Source organism: Glycine max, chromosome 8, assembly GCF_000004515.6.
Source record: "Glycine max cultivar Williams 82 chromosome 8, Glycine_max_v4.0, whole genome shotgun sequence".
NCBI classification, from domain to species: Eukaryota; Viridiplantae; Streptophyta; class Magnoliopsida; order Fabales; family Fabaceae; genus Glycine; species Glycine max.
Window position 1 is genome coordinate 46,308,371 of NC_038244.2, and position 25,888 is coordinate 46,334,258.

Below are 25,888 nucleotides of genomic sequence, written 5' to 3' on the forward strand. Positions count from 1 at the left end.
AGTAATTTTGTCTCAAAAGTAATTTTTTCCTTATTTTCAAACATGTTATTTTGTAGACCTTGGTTAAATACACCTAGTATTAAAGTCATATCATGGTACTCCAAAAACACCATATAACTCCTTCCCTTGGGCAATTGGCCTTGAATATTAAGATGCTGCCCATTCTTATCTACTGTATATACTTTGTGTATTATTGCTACATTTTTTCAATATAGCTTTCACGAAAATTAATTAGGCTAGCATTTTTTTTGACAGAATTAGACCAGCATTTTATATTAAAATTAATTCGCATGATGATTTATTGGGAGACCAAATGTACAATTAACAAACGTAACAATAGTATATAATTTTCTTTATCTATAAGTCAAATGATTTAGTGATTTGGAGGATGTAGAATAAGAAGACAAAGATGCTTATTCCACTTTAACATTTTTTTCAATTTTTATTATTTTTATTTATGCATTTTATCTTCTACTTTCAAATTTTTAAGTATCCTATCATTTTGTTTAAATTTTTTTACACATTTTATCCATAATTGTACATCAACTTGCTAATATCATATCAAAATGTCACATGTATTGATAATAAATATGGTAGAGGCTAGAAAGGTGGGTCGATGAGGATAAATTGGAAAATAATTTTTTAAAATTATATTGACTTAAGGTATTCAGCTTAAATAATTATATATAACAGGTCATGCAATTTTTATATTTATCTCTTTCCATTGCATCACATATTTATAATTTGTCCACAAATAAAATTTCTCAGCAATTAATTAATTAATACAATGCATTCAAATTTTATACTTATTCTTTATTTAATAAGTCTATAAAATATAAAATTAACATTATGAAAAATTTATACATGAAACGTTCTCTAAGCGTCAATTAATTTTATTTTTTTTTAAATATTTTATTTCTCTTATAGGAATAGCACGAATGTAAATAAAATGTAAAATTCTATAAGAGTGTTATTGATTAATTCCCATTTGCAATGAAAGTTATATATGTATTACGTATATTACTAATTAATTAATTAATTAATTTCTCTGTGCAGTGAAATTAATATAAGTATTAAAAATATTATTATTTTAAATGATTATTGTCCATAAAATATATACTCAAAAGCAACAAGATTTAAATAAATTAATTTTCTAATAATTTAATATTTTTTGTACTAAGGATCATATGTATCATGATACATGCTAATAACTTATTATTTTTTGGTATAGATCACACTATTATTTGTTGGAAGACAATCTTATTCTAGGATGAGTTATATATTTAGGACTCAAACTTAAGACATCCGATTAAAATGGAATAATCTCATGTTAGTCAATCTAGGTATTTTATGATTTTTAATAACTTAATATGTATATCTTTATTAATTGCACATTTATTTTAGGTATTTAATTTAATTATATTAAATTAAATATTATTAATTAAAATTAAAATTATATAGATGGGACAAAACGAGGCATTAAAATTTTACATATATGATATTTAATAAATTTCTATAAAACAAAATAAAAAATTTATAAATATTTATGAAAAACTACGTATATTGAAAATTAAATTATTTGATAACCTTCTATAAAAATATAAATTAACTTATTCTTAAGAAATATTATGGAAAGAGGAAATATATCATATATAATAATTTTTTATCATAGTTATCTTAAAATTCAAATTAATTATAACTTTTTTTTAATTAACTCTGTAAATTTGGAAATATAAAATGGGCGTTACTCTACAAAACCAAAGCGAGTAGTATAAGAAAGAGATAGGCAGTGTGTTTGTGAGGTCCGAAGCTTCCTTCATTGCATCAATGGCTCACTCTGACAACAGCGGGAATGGAAATGACGTGGATGCCCTCCATCTCCATGGAAGGACAACGAGATCAACCGGCGCATGTTAGCATGCTCAATATTGTTATGTAGTATAATGTATTGCCCGATTCCTCATAATAATTTAAATAATCATTCAATGTCACTCATTCTTCATTTTTTTTCTCTTTCGTTTCCTTTTTTTTTTTTTATCAACTAGTTGTTAGTTTCTTAATTTTTGTTATTGAGATTCTCAAACTCATCAACTCTTCCTTCCTCCTTCGTTTCCTTCTTATCCTTCAATCTTTTAAATTTTATTTTGATGGTTAATTCTTTGCTTTACGTGATAGCCTTAAGCTGGTAAGCATCATGCTTTGTTGAGAGATTTTGGTAATGAAAATACCAATGTTATGAAAATCGATCAATTCATCATCGATCTGATGAACACACTGGATCAAAGTTCAGATGAATTACTTACTGATCTAATCAAATTATAGATATTATATAATCATTAATTATTATAATTATTTGTTTAGTATTATCATTAAATTATTGAGACAATTCTTATTTCTTGAGACTAAATATAAAAGTTATTAGATGACTATAAATAAATCTAATAAAAAATATAAAATATATAAATATTAAATTATATTATGATCAATATAATAATAATTAATTATTATATATTATTATGAAGATAAAAAAGTAACATAAGAATATATTATATGTTATTTAATAATTAATTATTAACAATTTAATCTATTATAAAAAATGTAAAAGTAAAATAAAAAAATTTAACTGGATCAAATCACATCACTTGCATTTCGAGTTCTATAGCTTAATAAGAGTGTCCTTGATATTGGATTTCGATAACCCGTCCGATTTTTATAACTATCAGAAATGCTTTGTTTTCAGAGAAGAAGAAAAATAGCAAACAAACAAAATATGATGCTTTACTTTCCGTGATTTTTTTAAAATGGGTGACTTAAGATGAAAGAAACATGTGACACTCACCCTTAATTGTTTGTTTTATACATTTAAGCGGAAACATTAATAAGGTACATTATAGTAAGATGCAAATAATATTAAATGTTGGGCAACTTAGGAAAGTTGTAGTAGCTTATAATTAATCTTTGGCTTTTACTTTCAATAGGGTACAAACAAAAGAGAATTGAATTTATTGAAAAGGAATATTTCCCTTTGCCCCCTTTGAAAAAAGTATCAACACACTTGATGATTTTCTTGTATTTTCTCATCCTATGATGCTCATTAAGACATGTATGACATTTTGTATACACTGTCCTGTTTGTTGGCCTGTTGGGTATGGGTTCTCTGGATGCTTTGGTTACTCTTTCAATTTTAAGTAACATTTTTTCAGCTGATGCTGAATTTGATGGTCTCGGTCTCTTTAAGCACTTCTGCAATCGCTATTGGAACCTCATATTCCTTCCCTTCTTGCTTTTGTTCCAATCTATAATCATTTATAAAAGGGTGAACACCCAAAATTGATCGTCCCAAGTGTGAGACACTATTACTTTAGTCTCTGAAAAGAATAACATTTTAAAAAGTCCCTAAATGTGCAACTTGCCACTTAACTTTTATTTAAAATTTAAAAAGTCATGTTCCTTGAAGTGATAAATTAACATACTTTCAAGAATTAATGTTTAGGACTAGTTAAATTGATAACATAGGAACTTTTGAATTTTCTTATTTTCACCAACTAATATCACAACACTTTACACTTTTAATGACTAAAATGATAGTTTATCCTTTATAAAACCATCCACTTCATTGCTAATGACTTTCATAATTGATTTGAGTGAAGCAGTTGATCCAGCCATGGTTGGTTCTCCCCTTCTAAAGTGTACAGAAGCAAATCAACCAATATACTCATTTTTTCTGGAATTTAATACTTTTAAATTGTGTTAAAATTTTAATACTTTTGAATTTTAATTTCCAAAGGTGTTAACATAATTTAATTTTTGGAATGTATCAAATATATTTCTTTACTTATAACAAAATATGTTCCGAACGCCAGAATTTAAAAAGGATACTCTTAGAAGAAAAATTACAAAAAATAAAAGAGATTTGGAGAGAGAAAATAAAAAGGATACAAATAGAATTACCCTTATCAAAATAAAAGGATTGATAAAAACAGGTTTTTAAGCTTAGTCGCTTAGATGGTCCAATTCTAATTTTATTGAAGAAAAAATTTGGATCCACATTATTTTAAAACAACCGAGACAGCTCTAGGGCCCTTAAATTGGCCCAATATGATTTAAATTTTGGACTTAGATCATGACTCAATCTTACAAAAACAGTTTGTATAATAAGAATTGCTTAATTAAAAGTTTTGTAAATTCTATTTAAGTCATATCTCTTGTGAATGGCTATACCTATCTCCTCTCACCTATCACAACGAAGGTGCATGAGATCTCAAATTAAGGCATGCAGGAGTGTGCCAATGCAGGTGACCCAACAACAATGGCTCCACCCCCTAACAGTACTTATCACAATGCATGTGTATGATACTACAAATTAAGGTGGGTCAAGGATATTTATAATTAAGGTAACTTAACACACACCCTCACGCTTAAAGCTATTTGGCCTGGAACGGGCAATGTAGCTAAGTGACTCAATAACAATGACTAGACTAAGTTCTAATATTTTATTAAATTTGAGCTTAAAGCCTAACTCAATCCCAGGAAGATATATGCAAGAGTCTGCAAATTAAAGTGGTTTTGGATGTCCATAATTAAGACGACTTAAAACTATATAAACTAAGGATAACTTAGGAGTCACTTTATCTCAAAAATAGAGGACACCACTATCAAGTGTGCTTTTTATTATGAGGCTAAAATAATCGCGCGATATCTTAAGAAAAATATTGAATCATTTTGCCTGTGTATGTTATAAATTTTGAACGCCTTATACTAACGTTTGCAGCCAACAAAATCAAGAAGAACTGAAATTTGTTTGGCTTCAAGAAGAACTGAAAAATAGACATGATATAATGTTGCATTAATTTAGGCAAGGTCAATTAGCACATTCAAAATAGAAAACCTCAAGAAGGAAATACGACTGCGCGTGATTTTTTTAAAATGTTTTTCTTTCTTTCTTTCTGTTTTTTTAGGGGTTAGCTACTACAGCATGTGAACTACTCAAACAGACAAATAGCATGGATTTAGAAACTAAGTCTTGTGGAGGGAAAAACAAGACTAAAAAGTAACTTGAAACTGATCAATGATCTGCTAGATTTATTTTTCTTAATTATTGGCAATTGAATATTATATTATGTAAAAATTTCAGGTATATATAGTACGTGTATCTATAAAAAAGGTTCTAGAATTTTCATAACACTAAATAGTAATAATATATTAGGGGTAAGTTTGTTTAAATTTTTTAAAAAATAATTTTAAAATAAATATTGTTTAAATAAGTATTTTTTTAAGAATAATAAATAGGATTTTTTTAAAAATAAATAAAGAAATTATTATTATTTAAATAGAAAAAGTTTAGATAAATACACTAAAAAATATAAAATTATTTATTTTATTAAAAAAATGTTTATTTCAAAAAATAAATTTAAACAAACTGATATAAATCAATACAAGCTACATGGTGTATACTTAACAATTTAAGTACTAGTATAAGGAGAACGGATGATTTATGGCTATGGTTTTGAGTCTGAGTCTGTTGTTGCTGTTACGTGACTAACCGATCTTTTAACTTGTATGGATTATAGTAATTCTTACATTCTTTCTTTTAATAATAATAATAAAACTAAAGTTTTGATATTGAAAAGTTAATATTAAATATCTGTGCAAAAATGTCCCCCTTTTACAAGTCACTCAAATTCTAATAAATGAGTCTTGCGTATATCAAATATGGAAAAAGGGTTGCTAATATATAGGAAAATGAAGTATACTATATATAGACGTACACTAGGTTCATGATCATCAGGTATATATCTCATCACAAGTATAAGACTAAGAACTAAGCCTATGGTCGTGATCTTTTTAAGTATCAAACAAAGAGTAGTGACCTTCAATTTTCTGTACATATTACTAAAAGCATACTATCTTCGTTACTTTTTATCTGTGTTTTAAGGTCATTACGTAAAAATTAAGAAATACTATTTTTTTATTATAATAAATTAGTCGTGAAAATTAATTAAAAATGAAGAAACAAGTAAAAATATACTATTGTCATGTCTAATTGTAAGATTATTTTAATTAATTCATTTTTTTTAAATAATTAATTTAATTAATCATATTAAATTTATCTATTGTAATTTTAAAATTATTTTATTTTATCTCTTTATCTACTTGATTATTTTTCATCAAGAAAAAATAATTAAATAAAAATATATAAAAAAAATAATTTATAAAAAAGAATAAATAAATTTATAAAAAATGTCTTATAATTACAAATCGAGGAAATAATTAATAAAAGAACAATTAATGTGATATTAAGGATGATAAACGACAAATGAATAAGAAAAAAAAACTCTAAAAATCTGACAATTGAAAAGAAAGGAAGGAAATAATTACCCGCAAAGCTATCGATCATTAAATAGCTTCTTCAATAAATATGCCTTTTTTTAAATCAGCATTAAATACACCCTCTGATACAAATTACGGACAGATTTGGATAATTAAAATTTTCATATATTCAACACTTAAAACTGATTTTCAGGTTATTTCTCGGCATTCAAATATATATCACATACAAATAAATCAAAAGATCGAAAAGATATATATTAATAATTTCCCATCAAACGTTTCAAGTGCTCTCGATTCCATGCATGGACAAAGCCAAAGCAATTAATTTGATCACAAGAAACTGTTATTCCAACATATGGTGTGTTATTAATGTATGCTTGGAAATTAAGGCTCCGTTACAACCTACACTGGGTAACAAACATATATAAGGGAGACAAGGTATGGATCACTGTAGAAGAGGGACCATATTTGTTAATATTGTTGCAGAAAGTTTTGTAAAGTTCTTCGGTCAATGTCACTGATATCCGCAGAATCCAGGATCTCTGATAGCCTCTCACTGAGCTGTTCCACCTCTTCCTGCAGCCTCCTAATATGACAACAAGTTTCCTGCAAAATCTTGGACGCTGATTGCTGCCCAACAAAACACAGACAAACTTCTTTTCAGCCTTCTTTATCAATGAATTCAAACTATATAGGACTTCATAGAGTTATATACAGTTTAATCTTGAGATCGATGGTTTAATTAATTAACATTTTCCAGTGTTAACTAAAAGGTGTTTAAGTAATACATGCAGAAACATTACATTGTACTTAAATTTTATTTTTTTTAAAAAGAATACTTAAATATGCTTTTAATCTTTGCATATAAGATAATATTCAACTTTAGCTCCTAAACACTAAGCAGTAGTCTCTTTTTAGTCCTTCATTTTATATTTTCATAAACAAATAACAAAAAAAAGAGACAATTTGATATGGAAAAAATTATATCTAACACATGTCCATAAATTATTAGAGATCAAAAGGAAACATTTTTTTGGAACTAACACAAATATTACTATATTTGTAGCACTAAAAACATATTTAATCAATTATAAAAGCATTTGTACAAAAATATGGGTTTCACTTCTGACTTTATATCAAGGTTTTATTTTTAACAAAGTCTGGATGTAATTAACATAAAGTATACCTTCAAAACCATGATGTATACACAAATTTAAAACTTTAATATTATTTAAATGAAGTCATTGAACATAATGAAATTTATTTTATATCAAGTATAATTTCAGGAATCTCTCTTTAAGTTAAGACTAAGTATAGATATTTTTTTCTTCAAATTGTATACATTTTCATAATTATTTATATGGTTCACATGACATTATACAATCTAATGGGAATCTTATAAATAATAATTAAAATTAAACTTTTAAACAATTCATGTTTGGTATCCAGAATTTGATAAAATATAATATAAAAAAACTAGTCATGGGTGGAAATTGAAATTGAATTGCGTCAAGAGAATGAATTTTGTTTATTAGTATTTATAAATAGCTCTTAAAAAATAAATCATCTTGTTTTGATTAATTCCTGTTAGAAACATGTTAGGTCATATAGTCATTGTCCTTCAAAAAAATTACTTCTTCTAGTTCATCGTTTATTCAAAATAAAAATAAAGATAATATATAACACATTCTATAAATGGAGAAAAAAGAAAATGATTTATTTTTTGAAGATTATAAACAAGCATTACTCTACTTATTGAGATTAAAAAATGTTTAACCCCTTACTTTACCATAAAATACCCTTTGTATAAATTTAATAAAATATTCAAAATAAAATAAATTACACACACACACACACACACACACACACACACACACACACACACACACACACACACACACACACACACACACACACACACACACACACACACACACACACACACACACACACACACACACACACACACACACACACACACACACACACACACACACACACACACACACACACACACACACACACACACACACACACACACACACACACACACACACTAAGTTGTACGTGTTCATACCCTCGAGTTTCCTCTTTGGTTGACTTGCGGAAGCAGAACTTGTAACCTAGACACAAGTTCATTAATCTCATTCTCAGTGAACTTTGAAGCTCTTGATGACCTTCTCTGCCCTGACATGATGGCTATATAGATGTTCTAGCTAGCTATGTACAACTCTCGTTGTTAATTTAATTGCTTAATTTCTTGTGCTCACTAGTACTTCTGGCCTTTGCTTTCAGTGTGTTGTGGGAAAGTGGCACCAAGGAGGCTCTTTAAATAGAGGATGAGGGTGAGAGGTACTGTTTCCCACCATGGTTGTTGAAAGCCCTGATTAATTGAAATAAGAACACTCTCAACAAACACTAATCAGGAAAATGATTGATATACACAACATGCATGCATGTATACAACTAGTCAAAGATAAGAAAGAAAAAAACAAAAATATGGTAAGTTTTTTTTATCAGCACAAAAATATGATAAGTAGTATGAGATGTGTTAAAAAGTAAAGATAAAAGGAAAAATTAACAAGATAAAACTGAGGAGAATTTATATTGCAAAATATATCGACATTATTAGACATATACTAATAATACTTTTTTATTATATTCTTTTTTATTAGTTGAAATTTATTACTAATTATAAACTTTATAGATTATATATTGTCTTATTTAATAAATTTCTTTCATATTTTTTTATTTTAAATATATTTTAATCAATAAAAAAATATACTGTATTTAAATAAATGTGTTAAAAAGTGCATTCTTATTTATTAGTTATCATATTTTTTATGGCATCCGTAACTTGTTGATATTTGAGTTGTTTGAATCAAGTCTCCTTTATCACACATTTCACAGCAGTACATATATAGGCATGGCCCACGATCACTGTGCTTCTTAAATATTACAGCCATATATAGCCTAACAAAACCCTAGTAATAAGATGACATCATGACTCATTAGATTGTAACTTATTTCATGATGCATGTATACCGAATGACAACCTTAATTTTTTTTTTGGTGTGAATTAAACTTTAGACTTGTAAGTTATTGGTGTGAAAACGGAGGTTCTGAGTTGCGGTAGTGTTGCATTGTAACTTTAAAATGGTAAAAAATTGTATTCCAATGTTGTTGATCGATGTCGACACAAAGTATATTTAAGATACATCTGTCAGATTATATAATCAAAATGTACTTACCTAAAGTTTTGGTTCAAAGAATCAAAGGGAGAAGAAAAATTATAATTAGAGGATGGGGGAAAGAAAGGGAAGGGAGAAAAATATATACTTTTTTTATTTAATTTGATTAGCGGGTAAGAAAAGGGAAGGAAAATAAAATAATATTAATATATTGTTGTATACTTAAATATTAACGGAGGGAAGGAAAGTGAAAGAATTTAAAAGTATAGTCTTAATGTCATAGATTCTTTTTTCTCTTTTTTATATAATTTAAATCTCCAAAACAAAGAAAGATTTTGGCTTAGCCCTTTAATATTATTTTTTCCTCTTTTCGTTTACTTTTAAGAAGGAAATAAGGGGAAAAATATAAAAGCTATTCTCATCTAACTAAACACTATCTCTTTTTTGTCAACAACTAAACACTAACTTATTCCTTGTTTTGTGATAAAATTAGGTTTGGTGCATACGTGTATAGCTTCCGTAGCCGATTTTGTTAAATATATGTTGTCTTGTCAGTTGGTTCACCTCACACTATACCCTAATGTATCATTTTCTCTTTGGATTTGCTGCATTTGTTTGTCGTGCCACCAAAATCTGATCCAATATTCTATAGGGTAAGAATTTTGAGAGCACAGGGAAATTGACATTAACGAACGATATTAAAGAAAAGCATGGCCCATGTTCGGCGTGTTCATTAATATTGCAACAACAAAGAAACTCTCTGTCTATAATTAGCATATATATAATACTTGACTAATTTTGGCCTTATTCAACTCTTTAGTCACCAGGTAGTGTTGATGAAATCTTAATTTCTAGAATTGGTTAGAATAAAAAAAACAACAATAAAACTAATAGAATTGTCAGAAGATAGGTAGGCAAGGGAACAAACAAGCAAAATCATTACCTGTTGAAAATTATTTTTGAATGTCGATATAACCTTATTTAGGTTTGAGTATTGGTCGTTCCTCAATTAATTTACGAAGATTTACTCCTTGAGCGTTTTTTTTTTTTATCAACACTTAGCCACTTACTCCTTCGGTTAATAGATTCCTCACACATTTGATCCAATTTCACATTGTTCACATGGGATAGTGTAGTAATTGGGGCATTTTAAGGTTGTTGTGTACCATGGAGATGTCTATCTTACTCCGTTAATTATATGTGACCTAAATTTCAACGGACAAACGAGAAACAGTAATACTGCTACATAATAGTCTGTGCTAACTTCCTCCATCATGTCCCCCTCTTTATTTTTATTTTTTTTTCTTTTCTTTTTGTTTCTGATGAGGATAAATATTGATGTGACGAAGCATATACAACAAGATGAATGACTAAACTATACAGAACTGTGTATGAAGGCGACAACCTGGAAGAGGGACTTCTGGGAGAGTCAGTGTGACTGTGGTGATGGAAAATGGCAAAGACAAAACTAATAATTGGAGTTTTGGCATCATTTACCAAACTTTTAATTTGGTCCCTAGCTAACTTTGCGATAGCAACTAGTAAATTATTTGTCTGTGGAAATCAAAGCTATATTAGCCCTTTGATAACAGCACGAGTGTATGTGATACTCTAGATAATTTGTTTTTTTTTTACCCTCCGAAAAATCTTGACTAATTTAAAGTTTAGTTGTTATAAAATTTTATGATTAGCCTAAAACAGGTAAAGGAAATTTTGGCTTGATAATTACTCCCAAGAATCAAACCCATGTAATATCCAAATAATTTAATTTTAATTTTAACACATTAATCATTTTTATCAAATCACTTGATTATTCTATAGATAATTTGTTTTAGTTAAATATGTTTTTGGTAACTTTCCCTGTGTGTTTTTTCATAGTGGGTCTCAAGAAGTTTGAGTTAAGAAAGAAAGTTGTGTTAGGTCTTCCTCAGTTAGGAGTGGATAAACGGGTTTAGGTTCATAGAATGACTCGCGGGTCCACTGTCGCGTACGGACCATGGACCAATTTTTTTAAATCAATGACTATACACGATTTTAGGTCCATTTTGCATAATTCACAAACTGTACGGGTTTGGACCGTGGGGTCTGTAGGTTGGTCCGCAAACCCGCAAACACCAACTAAGCTCAATCCAAACTCAATTAATCTTAAAAGTCCAATTCAAATTATTTTGCATTTATGTTGAAAATTTATTTGATTATGTTAAAACTTTTGTAATTGAGTATTTATTAGAGATTTATTAAGACTTTTTAATATATATATATATATATATATATATATATATATAATTGAGTGTAAATGACTCTTATTTTAAGAGAAAAAATATATTTATTTTGAAATTATAATTTTTTTTTAAAAAACTAATCCCACGAGGTAGGGGCGGATCAATATTTTAAGTTCTTGTAAGAATGCGATACGGGATAGTCCGATCCTCTGCCAATGTAGGCTTACACGGGACAGGTCGACCCACTTACCTACCCTTATCCACAGCCAATGGAAAACTCGTTGTTATACTAAAATGTTTTTGGTCATAATTTTTTTTTCCAATTTTAATTTTAGTTCCTAAAAAAAAAAAATAGTCCCCATCCTTTTCTTCAATTAACATTTTTTCTTATTTTCATTAATTATGACTTTTAAATGAGGATGTGATAGTCACATTGACAATCACGTGAAGTATGATGTCATCAACTAGTCTGACATGATCATTTCTTGTAAAAAAATTATAATTTTTTTGTAAATTATATTTATATTTTCTCATTTTTTCACTAAATTAACTTTTAGTTTCACAATAATTTTTGTCCAATTTTAATCTCTGTTTTTTTTTTAAATTCACTTTTAGTCTTTCAACAATTTTTCTATTAATCTTTTAGTCCCTCAATTATTATTCGTTTGTAGTTCCTTTCATAATAGTTAAATGATGATGTGATAGTCATGTGACTTTTTATTTGGACTACTAGTTTAATATAATAATTATGTGATAAAATATTATTGGTTTGAGACATGTTTTATTGGTTCTAAGGCAGTACAATTATTTTCCAGTGTAAAATTACCAAAAGAAAAGGTATGAAAATTTGAGGGGGGGAAAAACAAAAGGAAAGGAGATGCAATAAGCAAAATTAGAAAGTTTCAATATACTAAATTAGTAACCCACTAAACCATGATCCAATCACTTCCTAAACTAACACTAAACCCTTTTATTTTAATCTTGCTCCCATGAATCCCTTTGCTCCATAGGAAACACCGTGCATAGAGGGTAAAGATAGCTAACAATGGTGGCAAGAGAGCGAGACGACGACTTTTTATGTTGCAAGAAATTTTAAGTGGGTTGTTGATTTTGTTTATTGTATCTCCTTCTTTATTTGTTTTTCAAATCTTTTTGTAGTAGTTTGTCTAAATATTTGTAGTGCTTTGGAATTGCATGCTAGAAAATGCCTAAAACTAGTAACATTAATTTATCAAGTGACTATACTGCATCAAATTAGTAGTTAACGTGGTATGCGACACAAGTGTCATATTATTGGTTAACTGTGATACTTGAAGGGAGATACTTAAAAAAATAATGACGGACAAAAATTGATAGACTGAGAATAGTAAAAAAAACTATTGAGAGATTAAAATTGAATTTCCTAAAAAGATGAAAGGTTAAAAATATATTTTTTATGATAATTATTTTTTACACTATTACATATGTGTTCTTTAGTAATATTTTTTTACTTAATACTTATTAAAAATGTTTTAAATTTTTTTTTTATAACATTTAAAAAATATTGTTAAATATAAATAAATATTACTAATATATTTTTGTAATATTTTATTAAATATTGTGTCTATCTCATGTCACTATTTAAATGTTGCCAATAACTTTTAGTAACGTTTTTAATAAGTGTTAGATATAACAATCTTACTAAAAATTACATGTAGTGTAGTGTTAGAAATTCCTATTAAAAGTTAAGAGCTTATTTTTAAAAAAAAAAACTATTTTTGTTCATTTTATTCTCAATAATTAATTAATTTAAATATGAAATAACTATTGTGATGCCGTTACATTAAACCTTCACATAAAAAATATGAAAAAACTATTACAAACAATTTGATACCTTTTTTTTCAATTTTTCTATAAAATGATTTTTTAGAAAATTCAAATAAAACCACTTATAAAAAAAGATAATTCAGATAAAACCTTCTATCTGAAATATGTTTTTCACCAACCACATCCAAACATAAAACATAAAACATATTTTATATAATTATCAAAATAATATTTGTTCTCAACTACTCTAGACACAAACTAAATGACATCAACGTAGTCATTTTATAAAATAAAAAAGTAGTTATTTAATCTCCGTGCCACATAACAAGTTAAAAGAATAAAATGTTAATTATTTATTGGTCACATCAACACTAGACTTTTTTTTTGGAAGGGTACTTTTTTTTATCATATAGTTTTAGTAAATGAATTAAGAAATGAAATAAATATAAAATTAGAAGCTGGATGAATCCCATACAATGTACGCATAGTAAGAGAAATAGTAACCCCTACTTAATTAGTGAAAAAATTAGACTATATTTAAGGTCAATCATATGGAATGAATGTCGTCATTCGCTCTTTATATATGTGTTAGAGTACTACTTCTACAATATAATATAATATTTTCTTAGTTTACAAAGGAAAAACATTTATATAAAGAAAATATTATATTACAAGAAAAATTATTACGAATAATTTAAAATTTATATACTTTATAATAGAGTAAGAATAAAAAAACAAATATTATCTCATGCTTAAAGGAAGGTTGCTATAAACGTTAAAAAAACAAAAAACAAAAAATTAAAGAGATATCAATATAATTTACTCTATTATAAAGTATATCAATATAATTAAAGAGTAAATTTAATATTTCATAATTACTGTGGTATTTGTGAGAAAATTCAAGACTTAATAAACTTAACCAAATATTTATTTAGCTTAATTAATTAGGTTGAGTGGATGAAATTTCAAGACATCAGGTAAGCATTATTTCAAGACATTCCCTTTATATAAACATAACAAAATCAAGATAACGAAAAAGGGTGGTCAAGTTTACACCACTGTGTTACTACCTACCCTCAGACTGACAGTGTACAGTTTCACATTAAATAGCAATGGGCAAGTCGAATATAAGAATATAAATAACAGCACTTACAAATCTAATGCATTAAGATGTTGAGTTGAATTTGATGTCAAAGTTAACTAATTACAAATCTAATGTATTAATGCAAATCTCCCTAATATTTTACCTGTCTAATTTCCTTCCAACTGTGACCCTTTGTACAAAAATTCAAAAGGAGCCCAGATCATTTTGAGGCACCCTCTTCCGGTGATTCAGAGCATAATTGACGTTAAAATGTCCAATATTTAAAAGGTTGTGGGATGTATTCGGTTGAAAGATTCATGTGTTACTAGTTACTAGCTAGGCTAAATCCTGATGTCATAAATCTCATGTAATTAATTACGTACGTGTGGGTTAGTCTTATGAGTATTGGTAAATAGTTTTGTTATTAAAACCGAATGTACGCATAGATCAATTGATAGTAAATTGTTTCAATTTAATTATTAAAGGAATATTTTTACAGTTTATAATAATCTTATCTAATTGTAACAAAATTATTTTTGTCGAAAATACATCAGCTTTAGATAAAAGAAAAAAAAAGTTTTGTTTTTTCTTTTGGGTTGGAGCCGGAGAACTATAAGTTTCTACTAGCCAACTTCAAGTAGAACCTGGGCATTTCACACAGAATATGTCAATCATAGAAGGTTCTGAATATTGCAAGAATCACATGTACCCTGATGAATGGAGCATACTAGAAAGATGGCGAATGAATTGAATATATCTAAAGATTTTAAAGGATTGGCATAGCAAGTGTAAGTTAAGGACAATTTTTCAAAACCCTCTTTTTATTTTCTACTATTTGCCAGTGGAATATATCTTATTTTTGCATCTACTTTCATATTACTCACCAAAACGCGATCGAATGGTATGAAAATAAGTACTCTAATATCACCGCTGACAAAGGAACATACACGCCACATTCTAGACCTTCCATACTCTAATTTCACTAGGTAGGCACCACTATAACCATACACGTTTATTAATGTAGCATTCTACTGTATAGCATCCTAATGCTAAAATCCAATTATCTTGGTGGACCAAAATTTTCTCCTAATAGGGAGTAGGATACGGTATCTCTCACGTGGATCGTTTTAGTTAATTTTCCAGACACCATGCTAACAGTGGATCCAATGATCTTTTGTAGCCACCTTTAAATCGATCGATCTGTTTATGGTTGTTTTCTTGTGTCCACTTGCTTTCAATGAATGAAATTTGAGAAACATTTATCAGTAAGCAACAAGAGATTACGATATGTACATATACGGAAAAAGATATTATTACAGAAAACACATTTAACATGGATTCTGTGGATCATTCTAGACTAATAGTCACTGATATATAATTGTATATTCGTACATCACCTAATAATCACCTTGTATAAAATATAGAACAACAGTATTTAGTCACCTTTAAATATCAAATACCTCCAATTAACATCTTTAGTTTCTTGTTATCTCTCTATTCATGTCTTATTGATTCAAGCATTTTATTATATATAATTATTCATCATGTTAATCTTTATACCATTATTTTTAAATTAACTGTTATAAAATTTCTAGCAACATTTTATTAATGGATAAATAAATCAAGTGATAGAGCAGATAACCTTTTTTTTAATTAAGCAAAGTCTTGGATTACTTTAAGCTAGCTTAGTTTTATTGCATTGTTGATATTATAATTTAAAATTATACTAGCCCTCAATGCATTATTTTCCTGTTCCTGATCTTGGGTTCAACAATAGGTTTAAAATTATGATTTTTCGTTATCCGGTAATACTAAAGATATAATGAAGATTTATTTATTGATTCAATTGGAAATTTATTAAAACAATATTCTTTGCAAAGAAAATTCTGAATTGCAAATAAATATTGATATTATCTTCAACAAAGAGATAAAGAACTGCGTGATGAAATAAAGAAAAGTCAAGCAACATGAAAGAAAAAGGAAACAATGAGAGTTTAAGAAAATCTAAAAGATTTGAGTGAGATTATTAGACCCCTGCATGTGATATTTATATGTCCTATTAAAAGTCACATAAAATTCATCAAGTTTTCTTTTTTTTGAAAAGCAAAATGAACTTTTATTAAAATGACACGAATTGTGACCCTATCACAGAGATAGTTACAAAATGAATAACCATCCCCAAATTATCATCAACCAGCAAGAAATATAAGCTATACACTTTGGAAAGCAATCCGCAGGACTTAAGCACTAATTCGGGAAAGAAATTTCACTAGAACACGACCCTTTATATCTAAACCAAACCCAAGAGACCCCTTAAATCTATTGAATCAGGGTCTGCACATCTGGAACTATCCTGTTGAAAATCACCTTGTTGCGATGAAGCCAAATACATCAGCTTACAGCATGGCATATAAAAACGAAACCTGCGAAATCTCTTCCCATAGAAAAAGAAATCATGCTGCAAAAAGTGTTGTAGTTGATTATGTTGTATATATTTTTTAATATCAATTAAAAGACATTTAAAAGTTGTTAAAATTCTTAATTGAATATCATCACTAGATTTTATTGTTCTCCTTAAAAACATATTGATAGGATTAGTTGAATATTATAAGACTTATTTATATTATTTAAAAAAATTAATTTTTTTTTATATAAAAAACAGTATTTTGAAATCTTTCAATACTACTGTTACAACTTTATGTGCTTGTCAATTCATCAACAAGTGGGTGAAGATTGCCAAATTTGCTGATCCTGAAGAATGTGCTAGATCGTGAAATTTGGGATCAATCAAGCTGGATACATTATTCGGTTTTACCCAAATTTTGTTTTTGATGATTACTGATAGGTTCTTATTTTATTAGAAGATTCACGTTAAAATTTGTAATCAATATTACGACAATGAAGAAATACACATGCATGCCTGTAAGATACAATTGAAAGTGCAGTGGTTGACAGTTATGTAAATATTTTTGAGATATAAATTATTGCATAGCGAATTGTTATAGGGTAACAAGTACGAGAATGAGAGCTTAAACAGCAGAGATGCAGCAATAGTAATAAGAAACTGTGGAATAAAGGAGATCGAATCTTTTTATATATCACTTCTTTTTTTCTCTACCTAATTTTTTCTTTTGAATAGATGTTTAGTTTTTTCCTATATGCAATAGTAATAAGAAACTGCGTAAAAGCATTTGTCTGACACTACTTGCCTGTATCTTTAAGTTTCTGGTAATTACGTACTAAGTAAAAACAATAAACCTAGGCAGTACAATCTGAGCTATTATATATCTTTGAATTAATTATATCAGTATGGAGTTGCATGCATTATATACGATCTCAAAAAGTCGTCAAAGAAGACTCAATAGTTTTTTGGGACTGCCAGAAAATGACTTATCACAAAATTCACGATAATCTCTGGCAGCTTTTTGTGATTGCAAGAAAACTACCACAAATTCAAAATAACTTCACTTAAATAAATGATTTGTAGAAAACCCTCAAATTCGTCAATCACCTTAAGTTGTACTCATACTCAAGATGAGGCATGCAATATAAATGGATTTGACCTTTTCAAATTTAAAGTAACCGGCAATATTATAACAGTTTGTATCCACCATATGTGTAAAACTAATAGAGTAGGTCTAGTGATAAGATTTGAATAATATACATAAAGTTCAAATATTAGTGTAATTATTATAATAAAACATTATTCTTATAAAGTTACTATCAACCAATCAAAAATATTAATAATATAATTTTTAAGATAATTATTAGAAAAAATGATAGAATTAGCATATATAGAGTTTATTGAATAATAATATAAAATTGTTAAAAATATGTACCTGTTTTCTCATATTATATAAACTGCTATAAGTATATGCCTGTTTTCTAATATTATATATAATAAATTGTATATAAATAAAAGGAGATTGCCAAAACAGAATTGTCTAGCTGGTCTACAATAATACAACCTCTCTTTGTGTGTCAAAATCTCAATTTCGTCCACACACTACCCTTCAAAATATTTTCAAGCTTCAGACATCAGTTACACTCAAATTGCCTGATCCTATTCTCCATCAACCATGCCAAATATTCTTGCACCGTTTTGGCCTGATTCACACACAAAATGGTCACTCCCACAGCTCCACACACCCTACCCACCCTTCAAAACCAAATCTTCATAACTGCCAATTGCTACATCTCTCTCTGTGGATCTCTCCTCCTCCTACTAGCTAGGGCATAGCGTGCTAGGTGTGGATCCATTGATCTTTTAACCAAATTCGTTATGGCTGTTTCTCACTGTCCACTAGCTTTCAATAAATGAGATTTGGGAAACGACATATTCCCTCTGCTCTCAAGTTTCCGTATCAGTGAACAGTATGAGACTGTGAAGAAGCAAGTTATAGGAATATATAGAGCATGCAAATGTCAGAGACAATAGCAGCAGTGTGTCCACAGAACATGAGGTGATGAAGACTAAGTAAGCACAAGCTGAGACCTTACTTTTCCCTTATGTCTCTCTCTTTGTCTCGCTTTTTTTTTTTTTATATATACACACACTAATCTACTAATATTCATTGGTGGCTTGCACAATAAAATTAGATTTAAAACATATAAATATGTTCAATTATATTTTTAAAAATTTAATAAAATATTATTATAAAAAAATAATGAAACACTAAATAAAAATTATCTAGAAGTAGATATAAATTATTAAGTAAAAGAGTAAATTAAAGAATGAACAATTATAACACAATTAATAAAAAAGTATAAGTATTGGTTACTTTGAAATGAATTTTTTATGTTATATTTTAGTATGAAATTTTTAACATGTTCTTTAAATTTTATTATTTAAGTGATTTTCAAATTTCTATTCATAAAAAAATTATTAATATACTTTTATCTTATACATCAAGTGTAAAGGTTAATATAATTCCTAGTTATTAATATATTTATTTAAGTGATTTTTCTAATGTTCACACGATTTGATTTTTAGTTGGAATATGTTAGCAAGTTATATCATGGGTGTATTTTAATATAATTTCTAAATATAACTTGATAATGTATTCTTTACTGAAAAAATAAGTTTTTTATATTAGTCAATCCTATAAACATTTGCTAGCATATATTCATTTGATATAAAAGGTTGAGATTAAAAGACTCACATAAAAATTCAATGAGCCACCACCACCTATCTTGTTTTCTTTACCTTAGTCGATATTTTTATCACATGATTATTATTTTTACCTTACTAATATTACTATTGTCATTACTTGTTTCCACAATCATTGAAATCATCATTGTCATGTCAATTACTTCCACTACCATTATCACTATTATTGTTGTGGTTGCCATTATACTTCATGACTAGTCCAAAGAGCATTTTAAAATTTTAACAAAAAATCTAAATTGTAAGAATTTTCATTGCTTTAATTTAAATTTTTTTAATTTATAAGATTCCTTATTCAGAATAAATAATTAAATTATCCCCATTTATAAATTTAATCATTGAAATAAGCTATATTATTTTCATAATTATTTATTTTGAATGTGTGTGTGTGTATATATATATATATATATATATATATATATATATATATATATATATTCTTCTCCAATTATATTTTAAAAATATAAATTAAAACTAAAGCATAGAAAGTATATATTTTCCAAAAAGAAAGAAAAAATAAGTCCTATATCATTTTGTCATCATTATTTCAATTAAAAACAAACACAAAAAATGAGAACTATTCAGTTTGAAAGCTAACACATCATTTGAGTCAAATGAAGATTCAAAGTAAAGCTAAGACAAGCCTAATAGTTTCTCTTCTTTTGCTAGTAAATAATCCAAGACAAGATTCAACAAGCCTAGGCCTAGAATGACAAGTAGAAATGATGCAAGTTTGAAAGCTAAATTAAATCATCAATAATTCAATATAGAGCTCACCCTCAACTTGAAAAGAAAGACATAAAATACATATCAAATTAAAAGAGATTAAATAAATTGGTGAAAATGAATTCTCCAGAGACCTTTACTAAAAGATATAAACTTACTAATAAGCAACTTCAAAACTAACTAAAGAACTTTAGTTCTTCACAAGTTGCTTATTAAGCCGCCTATGTGAGAACTAAACTATTACTATAGCTATGTGACAGTAAATTTAGGCTGATTGAAATTCAAGCAGAAAATATAAACTCGTGAAATTATATTAGCTGTGATGTAAGCATGCATGTGTGATGCGTAAAAAAACCATGTAGGTATTTTTTTCTTTTTTGTTTATTCAATATTACTACTCTGTAGCCACTTAAAAATCAAAAGTAAATCAGTTTTAATTGTAAGCCAGGATTCCAGTAACACAGGCAACTGCCTTTGTAAAACCGAACAACTACCTAACCTTAATCATAACAGAGCAACTATAATTTCTATAATTTGTTTCAATCATAACAGAGCAAAGATATTAACAATTTGCATCAACGAATGAAAGCCAAGATATGATCCTCCTCATCCATTGGAAGAGCATTTACTTTCTCCTTTGGTATTATGCAGTTTATGGCAACTATAGCATGCTATATAAGGATTCCAAAACCTAACAGTTCAATTCTAGTATCTATGTACAATATTTTTCTGTTTATAAATCAAACAGATCGTTTAATCTGCAGGGTTTTATAGCTTATTGGTTCATAGCAGCCATTGTTGGTGTGGATGATCCACTAGTTCTATTTTCTCCTAGTAAGTAAAAATATATCAGCCTTGCAACCAAAAGAATGCATACATCCAGGTGTTGAACAATTGTAGGTTTTTAGTTTCAGCAAATACGGTCCAAAACATGAACACTATACCAGCTCAGAGCTTTCTTTTCTTTACAATTTCCAAATTGAATAAACACTATCCTCAATGCTCAATTTACACTCAACCAGCACGCACAATGAGATCAACAATTAGCACTTAAAAAAAATACATCAATTAGGAAAAAGAAAGCAGGTAAATTTTTAACTTAAACACCAAAATAAATTTTAAAAGAAAATTACAAAAGTTAAATATACGAACTTCAAATTAATTCAGTGTACCGTAAAAATTCTTTTGGTTGCATGTTCAATAGAAAGCAAAAACAAAGGAATAACAATTCACAATAACAGTTATTCATTTACATAGTTCTTGTTCCTTTCAAAATTCGAAAACCAGCATAAAAAATAATAAATTATACGAATAGGAAGAATAGTTTTCCTCACTACACATTTACAGTATAATTAGCATCTAGAAATATGAAGTATTAGCCATGCCCCCAAATTTGAGGTACGTGGTCTTTAAGGCAATGCCTGAGAATATTAATTGAAAATATATTTATTGCAACTTTGCAAAATTGAATTTAGTTCAACTGGTCTACAGTCATGTACACCATGAAACGATCCTAAATCTTCACACTTCCTCATGCCATTTCAGCAAAGCATGTGCTTAAAATGTAAGCTAAAAGCTTCAACTCCTGAACACCCTATTCTTCAAAATCTTTTCTGCTTCAGTTACACTCAAACGCCTGATCCCATTCTCCTTCAACCATCTCTTCCCCCCTCCCATACATTCTTGCACTCTATTTTCATCCATCTTTAACAACTTCAGACCTTCACTTGATTTTGGGAAAAAACCTTCAGGTCGCAAGCACCAAGCCCCAAATACCCCAAATAAAACTTCCAAGTCGCTACCAAATCTTTCAACACCACTATTGTGAAATTTTACATTGCTTATGAGAATACCATTAAAAATCAATCGATCAATTCCTGCTGCCAAACTTCTCCAAACCCCAACAAAATCCCTATCATTCAAACTTACTTCTACCACTGACATTTTACTCTGAAGATAATCCAGGGCTTCTATTAGAGTCTTTGACACAGTCCATCCTTCTTCACCCTTTTGCCATTGCCTCTTGTTCTTCACATAATCTCGAGAATGAGAATCAAAACCTCTCAAAATAACAAGGGAAATCTTTTCAACCCACTCTGTTCTGAACTCTTCCAGCTTTTTTATCTCATCATCAAAAATAACCCTTCTGGAACTCTCTGGCAACAGTTCACCATAACTATTTGAATTACTTTCCAATTCTGTTTTATCATCCTCATCCATTCCCATCTCAAGGAAAAAGACATCCTCAGACCATTCCTTTAGAACAGATTCAAAGTAATGAGCAGCATTGACAGAAATTGTAACTTTAATTACAGCATCATCATCGGTTAAGGCAGTCAAACCTTCAGCTTCTTGGCAGCGGATAAGTATGGAATCAAAAAAATTTCTTATAATAGGAACACCTGCAAATCTGAGAAATTTTGACCTCAAAATTACACTAGGCAATGATCGGCAACGATCAATAACAGATGCTAGATGGCGAAGAAAGGCATTAGAAATCAGAGGAGACTTGTGATCATCAGTATAGGATGAAAGAACCACACCTTCAACTTTCTTTCTCCAATTATTCTCATCTTGGATGTCTGGTTTCAACTTACCTAGGGCATCACCTAGCTCTATTTCAGCCCATAGATCAAGCCAATCTGGACGATCACAAAATACAGATAGAGAAGAAATTTTCTGCATGATATCATCATCAAAGGATAGCAAGATCCCAGAATGCTCTACCAAAGACTTAATCCTTTTGTCAAAAGCTATCGTCAAATCAATGAGATGTAGCCATGATATTCTAGCAGATGACTGAATTCCTATAACACTCTCTTCATCTAGTTGACTAATGTAACTAGGGAAAATTTCTTTTGCCAAGTATGTGGTTAAAGAGGTTACCATTGCTGAGATCCATTCTTCTCTACAACTGTAACCAAGCAACTTTGCTTCATCAACCAATGGCTGCAACAATTCATCCATAGAATCAACATAATCCCTTGTGATTTTATATACAAGAGTAAAAATAAATTCTGGTTTATCAACCCATTTTGAGAAATGTCGTTGGGAAGCCAATGATAAGGGATTCACAAGCTCTTCTATTACCCAAAGTGATTGTCGTAGAGCAACTTCCCTGTCATGGCCCTCAAGTTGTCTGGCTTTCCTTTGTCGTTGCAACTCCTGTAGGTTGCACAAAGCAAGAAAGTTTTCAGAGTACTGGACTTTAAGATCCACTTGCATGGTCAGTAGAGGATTCGCAACTTGATTTGCAGTCCTTGCATCTGAATCCAAGGAGTTTAAGGCAAAAAGAGGTGGGGGCCATCCAAGCGAAGCAAGAAGTGCCCGATGCTCAGCAATTGCCTGGGGCCTCAAAATAGCAAGAGCTCGGTCTACTCTGTGATCAACAGCTGATACAAGATGCTTCCACTGGGGATGTGCTTTTGTAATTGAAGTTAATATGCCTTCTGTTGTTTTCAGTGTTTTAATAGCAAGCATATGCATTTCCTGAAATATTTGAGATAAATTAAGAATATAGTTATGCTATAGTTCCACTATCATCTGGTTAATATTATGAAAGTATGCTCACTTGTGAATTTTGACTAGAATGTTTCCTTATGTTCTTGCTCATGGTAAATGATACAGCATCCTCAATATCACCAACCAAAGTATCAAGTTTCAGTGCTGTCTCTGAAAGACAAACAAAGGAGTTTCAAGAATCAAACAACATTAACCAAAAGGTAACACCTAAGAAATCAAACCAAACACAGTATGATAACCATCACTGAAAAGCATAATATTTCTTGATAATCACAACAGATCCACATCATAAAAAGTTAAAAACTACTGAAACAAAAATATTACAGTAAAAACACAAGTCTCATTCTTCCCATAATATTCATCAAAGTTATACTAAAAGCATCGTGCTTAAGTTCTGTCTCTAGAAGACACACGGGAGTGTTAGGAAACTATCAACATTCACAAAAAAAAAAAAGCAATACCTAAGAACTTAAATCGAAGGTAATAACCATCATTTTAAAAGCTTTACAGTTAGCACTAGTTTGGATAATGTTCTCAATAAGCACTTATAGGAGAAGAAAATATAAAGCAAAATTAATCAAACTTCTTCCATAAATTAAATTCACCTTATGCATCTCAGCTTTTGGAGAAGTTAGATGAGAGAGCTTCTATAAAAGTTGAAGTGTGTAAGTTGATTTAAACTTATTGAAGAACTTTATTTCATTTTTCCTTCTTATTTTCTTCTCCTATATGCTTAATGAAAAATTTATCCAAACCAGGTCTTATTGATGATCACAACAAATCCATATCACAACAATCATCAATAACCAATACTTCAACAAAGACATCATTGTTCAATTCCTCCCGCCTCCACAATGTTCTTTGATTTTGCACAGCAAGTATCAAGTTTAAGAGCTGTCTATGGAAGATACAAAATGCAGTTTTAAGAACTAACAGCACTAACCAAAAGAGAAGGTAATACCCAAGACTCAAACTTCTAAGTTCTAACCAAAACATTTCTTGACAATTACAACTAACCTACGTCATAATAATCAACCAAACAAAAACACTTCAACACAGAACCGTCAAATCAAAATTCTTCCCACAATGTTCACCCTTTTGCACAATTCAAAAATAAATAAAAAAATTGAAAAAACAACCAACCTGCATAAACACGAACCGTCTCCAACCTAGCCACTTCCTTCGCCAAAGTCGCAAGCTCCTCTCTGAAACCCTTGCCATCCTCTTCGCCTCTTCCTCCATCTTCAATCAACAAAACAAAAACAATTTCTCAAAATCCAACACAATAAAAAAAATAATAAACCCTAAAAAACAATTTCATCGAATCGAACCTGGCACGACGGTGGAGGAGAGAGCGATCAGCCTCTCGGTGACGTCCCCGAAGAGGCCGTGGATTTCTCCGGAGAAGGAGGTGTACGCGGCGAGACCAGCTCCGAGAAGCCGAGTCAACTCGTCGAGCGAGCGATCCAACTCGGAACACTGAGTCTGGAGCTCGGCCACGAAGGTGGGAGCCTCGGCGAGGGCGAGCTGCGTGTGGAGCCTGTGATCGAGGAAGGAGAGTGCGGAGGGCGAGAGGTGAGAGGGTGGAGGCAGCGTTTGGAGCCACTCCATCGGGAAAATCAAGTTTCGAATGTTCTTCGCCGCCGTGTGCGGCTGTTCTCCGGTGTCGGATTCCGATGGATGATACGAATCTTCTCACATTGGGCGTGGGTGGATTGTTTTTGTAGCGTTCGAAAATTAAAAGCAAAGAAATATTTGGTGAGTGTTAGCTCTTCAAAGAGAAAACGGTATCTGCGAGTGCTTCCTGCCTATTTTCAGATTTAATTATAGGATTAATTTC

At 29.4% G+C, this 25,888-nt stretch overlaps 1 protein-coding gene and 1 long non-coding RNA gene across 2 annotated transcripts; both read right to left on the reverse strand.

Annotated features, from left to right (window-relative positions):
* Positions 1 to 6,676: 6,676 nt before the first annotated feature.
* Positions 6,677 to 8,686, reverse strand: LOC106799679 (uncharacterized). Its single transcript, XR_001389373.3, has 2 exons — positions 8,408 to 8,686; positions 6,677 to 6,960 (listed from the first exon to the last, which is right to left on the reverse strand). It is a non-coding gene; the product is annotated as an uncharacterized lncRNA (long non-coding RNA).
* A 13,115-nt stretch (positions 8,687 to 21,801) lies between these two features.
* On the reverse strand, positions 21,802 to 25,888 carry LOC100793116 (RINT1-like protein MAG2). Its single transcript, XM_003532257.5, has 4 exons — positions 25,380 to 25,888; positions 25,192 to 25,290; positions 24,098 to 24,198; positions 21,802 to 24,015 (listed from the first exon to the last, which is right to left on the reverse strand). Exons 1-4 carry the CDS (start codon positions 25,657 to 25,659, stop codon positions 22,105 to 22,107), a joined length of 2,391 nt encoding a protein of 796 aa, XP_003532305.1. The 5' UTR covers positions 25,660 to 25,888; the 3' UTR covers positions 21,802 to 22,104.